This window comes from Asterias rubens, chromosome 12, assembly GCF_902459465.1.
Source record: "Asterias rubens chromosome 12, eAstRub1.3, whole genome shotgun sequence".
Classification (NCBI taxonomy): domain Eukaryota; kingdom Metazoa; phylum Echinodermata; class Asteroidea; order Forcipulatida; family Asteriidae; genus Asterias; species Asterias rubens.
The window spans coordinates 3,182,243-3,194,753 of NC_047073.1; the positions used below are offsets into that span (position 1 = coordinate 3,182,243).

A 12,511-nucleotide genomic window follows, 5' to 3' on the forward strand; every position below is an offset into this window, starting at 1 on the left:
ATGGTAAGGCCCTCTGGTAAAAACTTTGTGATGTGGCACAACTGTTCCAGCCGTTGCTCTTGACCAATAGGAATGAATAAACTGTTATAAGCACAGGTGCAAGCTCGCGTGTCACGCCCATGTGTTAACACTTCTGGTTTTGGTTATATCATCGGTTTAAACACCCCCACGTGATATCCTCTCAACCAATCAAAATGGAAAAACTGTCCCGCGGTATTTATAAATTTGCACTATTGCTTGATTTTGACGGTGATTGTGTCCCGACTTGATACATTTTTGAGATGGGGGTGATCGGCATGGTCTTCGTAAGGACGTAGGGCTGTGTGAACGGGGTATTAAGGTGATCCTGGGTGCATTTGACTAATTAGAGGAGGAAAATTATTTTACAGTTCAAACGTACTGTCAAGCACTTTCTCACTTTAGGAAAGTAACGAATGGATGGTGACAAATTTGTGTACGTTTACGCTAGAAATAATACCTTGTGCTTTATTAATAAGGACAATCAAATGGAATTCAACTATTAATTTTCGTTTCAATTGTACATACTCAATCTGGATTTTTTTGTGTACTTCTATCACACCTAATTAATGACTCTAATTTGTTTTGTATATATCTCTAGGCAACCTAGTCCTTGTATATATTAATTACTTTCATTCCTTTAATTTGCAAATAAGTTTTGGAGTGTTTTGTTTGTGAATGATGAGATATTTGTGAGTGTGAATAAACGGAGTCGTATAACTCCAATCAAGAGAAAAAAAAGAAGAAAAAAATTAGAGGAGGAAAATGTACATGTAGGCACAGAAAGATAAATGAGAAACTATTAAGATATCAACACAAAAATACTTACCAAAGATTGGTGGTTGCTTATTTGGGCAGATATTGTGGAAAGTCTGCTCGAACAGGTTACCAAGCTTATCACTCAAGATGTTCACAAAAGCCTCACTGTCTGTATCGTTGACCAGACGGTCAGAGAAAACCCTGTAATCAAAGCCAACATCAAACTACTTTTTAGTCTTAGTTTAGAAAATTATCAACAACCAAAAAAAAAGACCTGCAAAAGATACTTCATACCTATTCAAAATGTTAGCTGCATAACAAGTTTACCTGAAGCATTCATGAATCCATAACCGTGTTATGCTTCCCTTGGTGTCATGAAAGTCCTTGTGTGCTCTTAACAGACCCTGGAATACTTTAGAAATATCCCGAAGATTAAACAAGTAGTGAATCTTGGCTGGAGTAGGTAGAAAGCGCTGTACAATGGCTTGGTAGATTTCCAGTGTAGCTTGTGTCATTATATCACCAACCGGCTTGACATCCTCTTCAAAATCTTGCAGTTTCTGGTTGATCATGGTGCCAAAAATGCGCTTTATTTGGGAATCCTGTTGCAAGCATAAACCAAATTCAAACAATTAATGAAAGCTGCTACCGAGTACATTAAACTGCCCAAGTTTCTTGGGAGGTGCATGCTGTGAAATCTTTAAAGGGAAGGTACACATTTGGTAATTACTCCAAACAAATATTAACTTAAAAACTGACTGACTGAGAGCTGTTGATAGTATACAACATTGTGGGAAACGACTCCTTCTGAAGTAACGTAGTTTACGAGAAAGAGGTAATTTCTCACTAAAATAATAACAGACTTCTTTTATTCCTATCTGAAAGCACAAAAATTCGTCCAACAAGGGTGTTTTTTTCTTTCATCATTTTCTCGCCACTTCGATGACCGATTGAGCCCAAATTTTCACAGGCTTGCTATTTTATGCTTATGATGGGATACACCAAGTGAGAACACTGGTCTTTGACAGTTACCAAACGTGTACAGTGCCTTTAATTAGCAAAAATATGCATGACAAAGTCAAATTCTTAAGTTTTAGCTGACACAAACCATTACAGTATTCAGGATTGTAGATACATGTACAAAATGATGTAAAAGGAATACTTTAATAAAGGAAACGGTTCCATGTTATCCGAGTCTGAGGTAGGTATTGATAGTAACATCAAGTAAAACTTACACTCGGGAAGGTCATATTGATGAGATTGAATCTACTTTGAAGTCGAGGAGAAATCACCATTCTACCTCCACCTGGTGGACCCATGGCTGCCAGCAACTGCATGTCCTGTTACATGTAACAATTATAAGCTGCATATTATTGACTCTGTGAGTTTGAAGAAAGGGGGAAAGAAGCACGACAACCACGAACAATAGCAACAAAACAGATTAATTATATTTCTGGTCCATCTCAATGTGTATGGAAGGATGGTAGTTTTTCCAAACGCACAATACTTTCATCAAACACACAAAAGAAAAGCGAGAATGCGACCAAACATAAATTAACACACGTTCATTTAGTAGATGAATAAGAGAGAAGAAAAGAGAATTTTTACCAAGTCAGTTATCCTTGTGGATTGATAGATAAAATAGGAGTCTTTAGCTTACTAGTCTAACAAGTATAAGGTTGTATCGTAATTTGGGTGTGATCCCTGGCTACACGGCAGTTAACGGTTGTATGGCTTCTGACTGGCACCCCCGAACAAAGATATTGACAAAACAGGGACACCGCCAATATAGGGCTAGATAGCTCGTTCAGTTGGTAGAGCGCCGGCACGTTAATCCGGAGGTCGTTGGTTCGAATCCCACTCTAGTCAATTCTTTGTTCAACGCCAAAAATCATTTACAAATTTACCCAGTCAGTTTCCCTTGTGGTTTATATTGATAAGTATAACATATGTTAAAAATAAGCAATGATAAACTGTCATTAAATGATTGTTACCTTAATGTGCTTAGTGGTTTGTTTGAGTCGATCATACCAAAAACCATAGTCAATCCACAGCTTAATGAGCTCCAATGGTGGTTGGGAGCCAAACGTGTCCTTAGCGGGCATGTTGAAGTCGTCCATAAGAGTCAACAACTTTTTGCCACCAACCGGAACATAGACACCTTGGGAAAAAAAAAGCAATGACAAATAAATGAAAGAACCATTATGGAGTCAAAATAACTGAGAGGCAGAACCATAGAGCTATTTATATTGACTAGAGCGCTAACATCCCGTTATACACGCACTAAGGTTTTGAAGCCGTGTGGGCGTATCCATGTGGCCGAGCGGATAAGAGCATCGAACTCAAGCTCTGGTGCTCCTGTTCAGCAGAGTGTGGGTTCGAATCCCGGTCGTGACACTTATGTCTCTGAGCAAGACACTTAAAGGGATGCTGCAGTGAATTCAAATAAAACAATTAATTTTGCTGTCATTCACTTCTGGAATATGTTTTGAACATCAATAAAATGTGTTTTGTTTATTCCCGATATATCTAACTTGTGTACTTAGCGAATAAGTTTTGTGGATTGACACCGCCCCGCCCCCCCCCCCCCCCACCACCGACGTCATGTTGGGAATACAAACAAAATCATCGACAAAAAAGTCTGGTCCCTAACTACACGCGCCTAGGTACCAGGCCACACACTGCACACGTGTGTACATGTACTATGCACAAGGTTGTACAGCTCGGGTTACCGACATGACGTCACGTTTATGCAGATGAAGGCTCCCTTTTAGGGGCGGGGCAGGTTCCCCTAATCTTTTTGAAACCGTTTTTAAAATACTTGCGCATTTAATAAAAAATACTAAAAAATATGTTAGGTTTAAAAAGTCCTGTTTAATTTGTTTAAACTAATGTTAAAAAAAAGCATTGCAGCTACCCTTTTACTACTTGCTTCTCTCTACCCAGGGGTAAATGGGTACCTGTGAGGGCAGAGATGGTTCTTGTGATTGATTTAGCCGAGTAGCGCATATTAATGTTGCACAAGGCTGCATACCCACCACCAGAGAGCTGAGATGGTTTAAGGAGTGGTTTAAGGCTCAGTGACCAGGGGTAATAATGTGAAGCGCTTTGGGACGCCCTCCGGGTGGGTGTGAAAAGGGCTATATAAAAACAGGTTATTATTATTATTATTATTATTATTATTATTATTATTATTATACAGGGAACTAGGCAAGTCTTGTGGACCTAAAAGAATGGGCAAACTGTACCGAACACTTTAAATTATTAAAAAAAGGAGCACTTGTTGTCGCCAAACCTTTGGTTCTTTTCTCCACTTTACTCTCTATGATCTCCTGCACATTATTAGATGAAGTCTGTGCAGACATGTTGATTGTCAGCACACTGTACTTGGATGTGTCTAGCTTACTGCATACACTCTGAGCAATAGACGTTTTACCAGTTCCTACTGGACCGACTAGGAGTACGGGCTGGACTGTGCTCATCAATGCACTAACGAGGAAGTTGTAGCGCACTGTGTCCACTGTAGGTACCATTATCTTGTAGAAAGGGGCACTATAAAATAAGACACAAAGCAAACATTCTGAATTTGTTAAAACTTGTTCCGTAGCTGGAAAGTTCATTTCAAAACAAAACAAAACAGACACTTGTCAAAAACATCATGTACGCATTAAACCAACAAAAGTATTTTAAATAATAATATCCATAATATCAAAGTCTTATATAGCGCACGTACATACCAAACAAGGTACTCAAGGAGCTGAGGATGTACAAACTTTCAGAAAGATAGGTTATTGCAGTGATGAATTATGTAGCACCTTATAAGGGTTTACAAGGTGCTACGGCACACACAGCAGCCAGGAACACTGGGGCGAACCCCTTCTCTTTTTGATAATTGCACTGGGTTGTTTTCGGCATTTCACAATACACGGGACCAACGGCTTTACGTCCCATCAGAAGGACGAAGCAATAGTTGAGTGTCTTTCTTAAGGACACAAGTGCCACGGCTGGGGATTCGAAACCCACACTCTGCTGATCAGAAACACCAGAGTTGGGTGCTCTTAATCGCTCCGTCACGTCACTTCCAAAAAATAGTCGCATCCCAGGTCAAAATTCCAGTTGAACCAAGTTAACTGGGGTCAACTGGTTCAACTGGAAAGTGACCAAACTCGTCCATTTTTCATATTAACCAACTGGTTTGGACTAGGTTTAACTGTGTTCAACTAGGTTGAAATTATAAACTAGTTGGTTTCTGTCCATTTTCCATATTAAACCAACTGGTTTTAACTGTGTTTAACTAGTTTATCAACTGGTTTCAACTAGTTCCAGTTAAACCCAGTTTAACTAGGTTCAACTGGAATTTCGACCTGGGATAATACTTACGTAGCAGGGTACCTCCAGCCACTCCTGAGCTTATCTTCCCAATGGGCCCAGTTCTTGTTCTTGGGATCCACGTAGTATTCATACACAGTGTCTTTGTTGGGGAAGGTACCTTCAATTTCCCGGATGTAGTTGTCTAGTTTCTTACGTCCATCTTCATCCACGGCTGAACAGACCGACCATATAAGGCAGAAGAGGAACCACAGCTCTATCATGCGTTCATAGTTTTCCTTATCTGAGGGGTTCACCTACGTATTAACAGACATCAATCAAGAATTTAGTCAAGTTAGTCTAAGAGGTTCACCTACGTATTAACAAACATCAACCAGGAATTTAGTCAAGTAAGTCTAAGAGGTTCACCTACGTATTAACATACATCAATCAAGAATTTAGTCAAGTTAGTCTAAGGGATTCACCTACGTATTAACATACATCAATCAAGAATTTAGTCAAGTTAGTCTAAGAGGTTCACCTACATATTAACATACATCAATCAAGAATTTAGTCAAGTTAGTCTAAGAGGTTCACCTACGTATTAACATACATGTACATCAATCAAGAATTCAGTCAATTAAGTCTAAACTTATAAATTGCATGCGAGAATTAAAAATTGTAAAAACAGAAATTAAGTGTCTGCATGGAGATGCTGATTGTTTTTTTACACAATACAAATCTATTTATAATCATATGACTCAATTTCCTTACTCATTGAAAACATTTTAAATGAAATTCATCAAAGTTCAATACTTGACATTTTCGTTCAAGCAGGTCTTTAACTTTTTGTAAACTTGAATGGCTTTTTTTACATTATTTTAAGTTAATTTTGTAATTTTTTCTTGAAGGGTTTATAAATTGGATTATTGAATTGAATTCATGTCAACTCGGTGTGCTTAAATAATTGACTTACATGACAGGCATGTCTTAAATGCTTATTTTGTCCTAATTTCTTTTAGGCCTAAATGTTTTTGGCAATTAAATCCAGCAAAGAACATACAACAAAATCAATCATTTACATTTATAACCTAATAACTTTATGCCACTTACCCCATTCTGCTCAGTACCAAAAGCAGTAAACAGCTTGCAGAGAGAAGTGACCCCATTAAGTTCAGAAATGGGTACCAGTTCACTGCAGTTGTGGTGTTTGAAGTCTTGAATTTTGACAAAATATTTGTCAAAAAGCCTCTGCAGAATGTCTTGTGATTGCTGCTTGGAAGACAAAACATGTTAGGGACAGTCATTATTATAAGAATTGTAAGTCACACCAACCACATCGTATCAACTAAACTTAATCGGTAAGCATTTATTTTGTTGACTACAAAAATACTCACTTCCACTAGCCTTTACAGGGATGGTACACGTTTGGTAGCTACTCAAAACAAATATTAACTGAAAAACTGATTGGTAACAAGCGTCGGGGAGCTGTTGATAGTATAAAACACTGTGGGAAATGACTCCCTCTGAAGTAACTAATTTTTCGAGAAAGAGGTAATTTCTCACTCAAATAATTAAAGACTTCTCTTCTAGCTAGAAGTCTTTTATTCTTGTCTGAAAGCACACAATTTCGTCCAACAAGGGTGTTTTTTCTTTCATAATTTCCTCGCAACTTCGATGACCAATTGAGCCCACATTTTCACAGGCTTATTATTTTATGGTTATGATGGGATACACCAAGTGAGAAGACTGGTCTTTGACAATTGCCAAACGTGTACCTTCCCTTTGATAAAAAGGCGTTTCAATCAAACAAATATTTTTTTTTTGGCTTATTAAAAAACATTCAAAACTTGCAGCCCAAGGCATATTTCATCTGAATTTACAAAAAAATGCATGGCAAAAGCCCAAAATGCATTACATCAAGGTCTGAAAGTCATTCTTTATTTTACAAAATTTGATAAACATAGCGTTTTGCCTAACAAAATAAAACAGTAACTTGCTATCTAAAATATGACTAAACAAAGTATTTCTTTAAAGAACTTTCATTAAATTTCTAACCTTATCAGTTCGACTTTGCAGCCAAGATGTGACATATGGTTGCCAGCCAGTATCAGCATAGTCCATATAGACCATTCCACAACGACTAACTGTGGCTGGTGAGGCTACCGCAAGGTTTTCTGTCTCAAACAACAGCGTCACCTATGATGTGTCAAAATAGTCATTTGTTAAAACTTTGTCAGTTATAAATAATATAAGTTATCACACAAGCGAGTGGAATACGGAAAAATATAGCGCTTCTGCGTCCCATATCCAACGAGGCCGAAGGTCGAGTTGGATATGGGACGCAGACGCGCTATATTTTTCCGTATTTCCACGAGCGCGCGTGTGATAACGTATTTATCTTCAAGCAAAATATCCAACGAGGCCGAAGGTCGAGTTGGATATGGGACGCAGACGCGCTATATTTTTCTGTATTTCCACGAGCGCGCGATCGATAACGTATTTATCTTCAAGCAAATTTGGCGCGTGACATAGAACACACAGTACGCATGGTAGTGATATTAGCCGTGCAATATAGGTTTTTATCACCACTCCATTCTGCGAATCTGATTGGAGGATTAGCGCGTACTTGAAGATAACATCTATTGTCTATTTAATCAATGGAAAAGAAATCCAGCAAAAACAAAACATCAAGATAGTTAATCAACATTTTGCAACACCAAAAATCCTTCCCATGTCATCAACATGTTTTAGATGTAAATTTAAAATGTCAAGCAATAAACCACAAGGGAAATTGTTTCGAGAAAGAAGTAATTTCAACGAATTTGATTTCGAGACCTCAGATTTAGAATTTGAGGTCTCGAAATCAAGCACCTGAAAGCACCAACTTCGTGTGACAAGGGTGTTTTTTCTTTCGTTATTATCTTGCAACTTCGACGACCGATTTAGCTCAAATTTTCACAGGTTTGTTATTTTTTGTATATTTTGAGATACACCAAGTGAGAAGACTAGTCTTTGACAGTTACCAATAGTGTCCAGTGTCTCTAATTTGATAAAAAATGTTGATAGTCTACCTGATCCGGCATGGCAATACGTTCACCATTGATGAGTGTAAGGACTTTATTGTCATCCATGACAGAATTCATACTCTCGATCCACAGGGTGTCCACGGGTGCATCAAACATCAACCACTTCTCATCTGGTTTCTCATCTATACATAGAAAATATAACAAATAAGTACAAATAATATCCAACCAGGGGCTTTGGAGGTCCCAGGCTGGTTGACCTGGAACTAAACCTGGGTTGAAAACTTGATGTCTTGTGTATTTTGTTGTTCTGCGCCACACACACAAAAACTATAATGTAACCCAACTTGAGGCAGTCCAACGCAGAGCTGCAAGATTTGTTTCAAACAGATACACTAAGACTGATAGTGTCTCCTCAATCATCTTAACTCTGGGCTGGAGACCGAGGTTGCCCGGTAGCTAGAGGCATTTCAAATCCTATGTTTCGGCAGTGGGTACCGCAAAACGATAATAAGAGATGTTAAATTCGCATCGGGGATAAAGAATATTAATTTTAACACCGTTTCTGTAAAAAGAAGTAGTAGAGATTCCACATAACATCTCAAAACATAAATGTTGAAGACTAATGGTAAAACTTTTGCATTTAAACAGAATTTGGAGGTCAATTACATCCACTAGGCACCTCGCCAAAAACTGAAAGGTAAAAACCAAATAGACCAGACGGAACATTTACAACATGAATAATGAATACAAACATTCATTTTCTAATCTGAACAAGCCATTTGGAATAAACAATTAACATGTCAGAGAAAAGAGAAAAACAAACATGAAATAGCATCAATTAATGAATATTCAACAATTTATAATCATTATCAAAATCACACAAAATTAAAAGAGTTTGCTTTTTGTTTTTTAAATAATATTATTATTTTTTACCCATACACCGATGTATGTTAGCACTGTACGCTCACTACTTTCCTGAGTATTACGCCTGTGATATTTTTCACAGGACTTGGGAAAGTACCGAGCGTACAATGCTAACATACGTTGGTGTATGGGTAAAAAAATAAATAAAAAATAATAATCTTGTTATTATTCAGTCACCAGGTAGCTAACTTCTAAACTTAATGTTGAAGACTAATAGTTACATGTAGCAATAGTGTCCGATGTATGTTAGCACTGTACGCTCACTACTTTCCTGAGTATTATGCCTGTGATATTTTTCACAGGACTTGGGAAAGTACCGAGCGTACAGTGCTAACACACGTTGGTGTATGGGTGTAAACAAAAAATTCCTAATCTTGTTATTATTCAGTCACCAGGTAGCTAACTTCTAAACTCTTCAATGGGTTTACTTGTTCAACTACTATTTGCACAGTACCTACCTGCACAGGTTTGTCTCATGACACTGGACAGCACTCCATCTGTCCATTCATTTGTGTTCAAATCAAATTCCCCATAAAGCTCTCCAAGAGACACCGCTTTGGGATTTATCGGGAAATCCTAGTAAGAGAAAAAACAATCACACAGTTTCTTAATCATAATGTCTATTGTACAAATCTATTGTAATTCATGCAAATGTACAAAATAACAGGCATTCAGATTACTCATTATTTCATAACCAACAAAGTAAATTCCATATGGCCTTTACTGCATCGCAACATACATCAGTGTCCCAGGAAACAGGCATGCAACTGCCCGTTGAAAAAAAAAAAGAGGAACATTTTCAAAGGCACAAGGCAAGTGCGGAGCGAGGCAGCCGAGACGCCACGGGACATGATACCCACAATGGTAGCCTAGAAAATGTTGAGGTTTATTATGCTCTTAGGTGCATTTTTAGTATCTATTAGGCTTATTTTACATGACTGTAGTTGTACACTGTTAATGCCAGGCATATATAAGGCTTTATAAAAAATAAAAAATAAAATAAAAATAAAAAAACGGAAGAGTTGCATGCCTGGGGAAAACAAAGGAGTTGTGTGCTACAAGACCCTAGTGCGCCCTATTGTAGAGTACTCCAGCATCATATGGGACCCCCAGACAGTTAGCTACACCCACAAGTTAGAAATGGTGCAGCGACGCTATGCACGCTTTGTGCTTGGAGACTACAGAACAATAAGTAGTGTAACTGCCATAATCAGCCAACTTCAGTGGACCACACTTCAAGAGCGGCGTGCACAGGCCAAGGCAGAGAATATGATGTACAGGGTTGTGAACAACCTGGTTGACGTTTTAAGCAGTCAGTCCAGCTCTGCTAGGTCAGCCTGAGCTGTTTTTAGCCGCACTCTATGTTCACTGTTAACCCACCTGCACTGTCCACACCCTTGCATGCACATAACAACCACAGTACGTAATACACCAGATGGTGGACTGTACTTTTATGGACGAAGAAAAAAGAACATAGCTTCTAATTCTTTATTGTACAACAATTCATTTCCATTCTAAAGAATTTTGTCTAAAAACTTAGTTTTTATTACGAGCTCCGGATGTTATCGAGGAAAACGAGCTAGTCTGGCGAACCTCGTATTTACGAGAGTCAAGTGATATCCTAAATGGTCTGCATTCCTTTTAAAAGTCTTTCTCACAAAAATATGCAATTAGTCATCAACAGCTGGCTCTGTCCATACGTGCACGGCCAAAACACTGCCAAGTAATTTATTGCAGCATTAATTATCACCCTTTTATTTCCTTAAAAACATGAAAGAAATTGAACGAAAAAGGTTTGGGGGGACCACTTACTCTGACATAATTGAAGCTGTTATCACCCTCCTTCTTCATCCGAGATAACGTGGATTGTAGAATACGCCATGTCACTGTCTTACCACTGCCAGTTTTGCCAACAATCATCACTGAGTGGCGGGAGTTTTTAGTCTCATACAGCTGAATGACTTTCAATACAGTTGATTGAATTGGCTGGTAACCCTGTGTCTTTAATTCAGACTCAATTACTGATTTCATCTGTCAAAGGGATTTCAAAAGAAGGCATTTTAAACTTCTTTTTAAAGGGAAGGTACATCTTAAAAACGTATGGCTAGTCCTAAGTTAGGACCAGTAACTCGTCCTAACTCGAGATAAGACTAGATCCACCCCTGGAGCAAAACCAATGTCTCTACAAATGCAATACATTTCTATTATTTTTAGGCTACATGTACAATTGTGTGTTTGGAGTCAACATGTACATGGTGTAGTGATACAGATATCCCAGACGGACAAGTTTGATCTTAACCAGTGGTGTGACACAAGGTTTCTGTCTTGGAGTCGATTTCACAAAGAGTTAGGACTAGTTCTAACTTAAGACTAGTCCTAGGAGATATACAAATTGCATGGATAGTCCTAAGTTAGGACAGGTAACTGGTCCTAACTCGAGATAAGACTAGTCCTAACTCTTTGTGAAATCCACCCCTGGACCCCTACTGTTCGTCATGTACTCCTCAAAGTAATTTGATATTGATGAAACCATTTTACCTGATGTGCATTGTTATGCAGATGACACACAATTGTACTTATTATTTAAACCAGTTAGCTTCGTCAATCAACAGCTTACCATCTCAGAAATGGATATATCCATCTAAAGATGTATTTTACATTTGAAAACCTTTTGAAATATGACATTAATGAGAAATGATTAAAAAAACAATAGTATAACAAATTGCATTTTTACCTTGCCATAATCAATGACTGGTGTATCCACTCCAGGGAAGAGATCGGCCACGATACCATTAAACAGAGGCAAGTCAACAGCCGTCATCTTAGGAACGTTCATGTCTTTCATTGCAAGCAAAAGGATCTAGAATAGTACAACATTTATTCAAATATCAAACCATGTCCTTCCCCACGATGTACTAAGCAACTTTCACTTAATATTGTAATTGTTTGTTGAAAACAATTGCATCATAACAAGAGAATTTATGTCAGGGGAATCTTACCCTACAAAACATAACATTGTTTTCCCCTAGTTCGCCCTCACCACAACACTTTTCATAATGACCTAAACTTGGCTTTGTTTATTTTTTATTTTTCTTCCCTTCATGCCGAGTGTATTCAATGTCTAGATCTTTTATAACTAGTCGGTACACTCACTCAATGTACCTATGCTTAGTGAGGTCCTTTGACAATGGGTTTGTGTCTTTAACATCTTGAATATCTTGAGATATACCGTAGGGCAGTTAGACTATAGATCTTCTTTATAAAAAAGCAAGCTGCTTTGGAAGTGGGATTGTGGTAGACAAATGTGATTTTTATTAGACTATTGTGTCTGATGAGAGTACAACAATAGTCATTGCAAATCTGTCATTACAACTATCATTAAAAAATCAAGTCTATTTGTACATCTTTGCAGGCATACGTATTGAATAAACAAATGATAACCAAATTTATAATGTGAAGCAAAGTGAAGCAGA

At 37.9% G+C, this 12,511-nt stretch overlaps 1 protein-coding gene across 2 annotated transcripts in view; it reads right to left on the reverse strand.

The window, feature by feature from the left end:
- Nucleotides 1-12,511, reverse strand: part of LOC117297347 (dynein heavy chain 2, axonemal-like) — an 85,598-nt gene that overhangs the window by 39,023 nt on the left and 34,064 nt on the right. For both annotated transcript variants that reach the window (XM_033780327.1, XM_033780326.1), the window contains exons 37-48: nucleotides 11,773-11,898; nucleotides 10,851-11,069; nucleotides 9,497-9,614; nucleotides 8,160-8,296; nucleotides 7,144-7,284; nucleotides 6,199-6,357; nucleotides 5,158-5,402; nucleotides 4,073-4,329; nucleotides 2,772-2,938; nucleotides 2,013-2,117; nucleotides 1,105-1,379; nucleotides 848-978 (exon numbers count right to left, since the gene is read on the reverse strand). In XM_033780327.1, coding sequence (XP_033636218.1) covers nucleotides 848-978; nucleotides 1,105-1,379; nucleotides 2,013-2,117; nucleotides 2,772-2,938; nucleotides 4,073-4,329; nucleotides 5,158-5,402; nucleotides 6,199-6,357; nucleotides 7,144-7,284; nucleotides 8,160-8,296; nucleotides 9,497-9,614; nucleotides 10,851-11,069; nucleotides 11,773-11,898 — 2,080 coding nt within the window. The remainder of the gene's footprint in view (nucleotides 1-847; nucleotides 979-1,104; nucleotides 1,380-2,012; nucleotides 2,118-2,771; nucleotides 2,939-4,072; nucleotides 4,330-5,157; nucleotides 5,403-6,198; nucleotides 6,358-7,143; nucleotides 7,285-8,159; nucleotides 8,297-9,496; nucleotides 9,615-10,850; nucleotides 11,070-11,772; nucleotides 11,899-12,511) is intronic.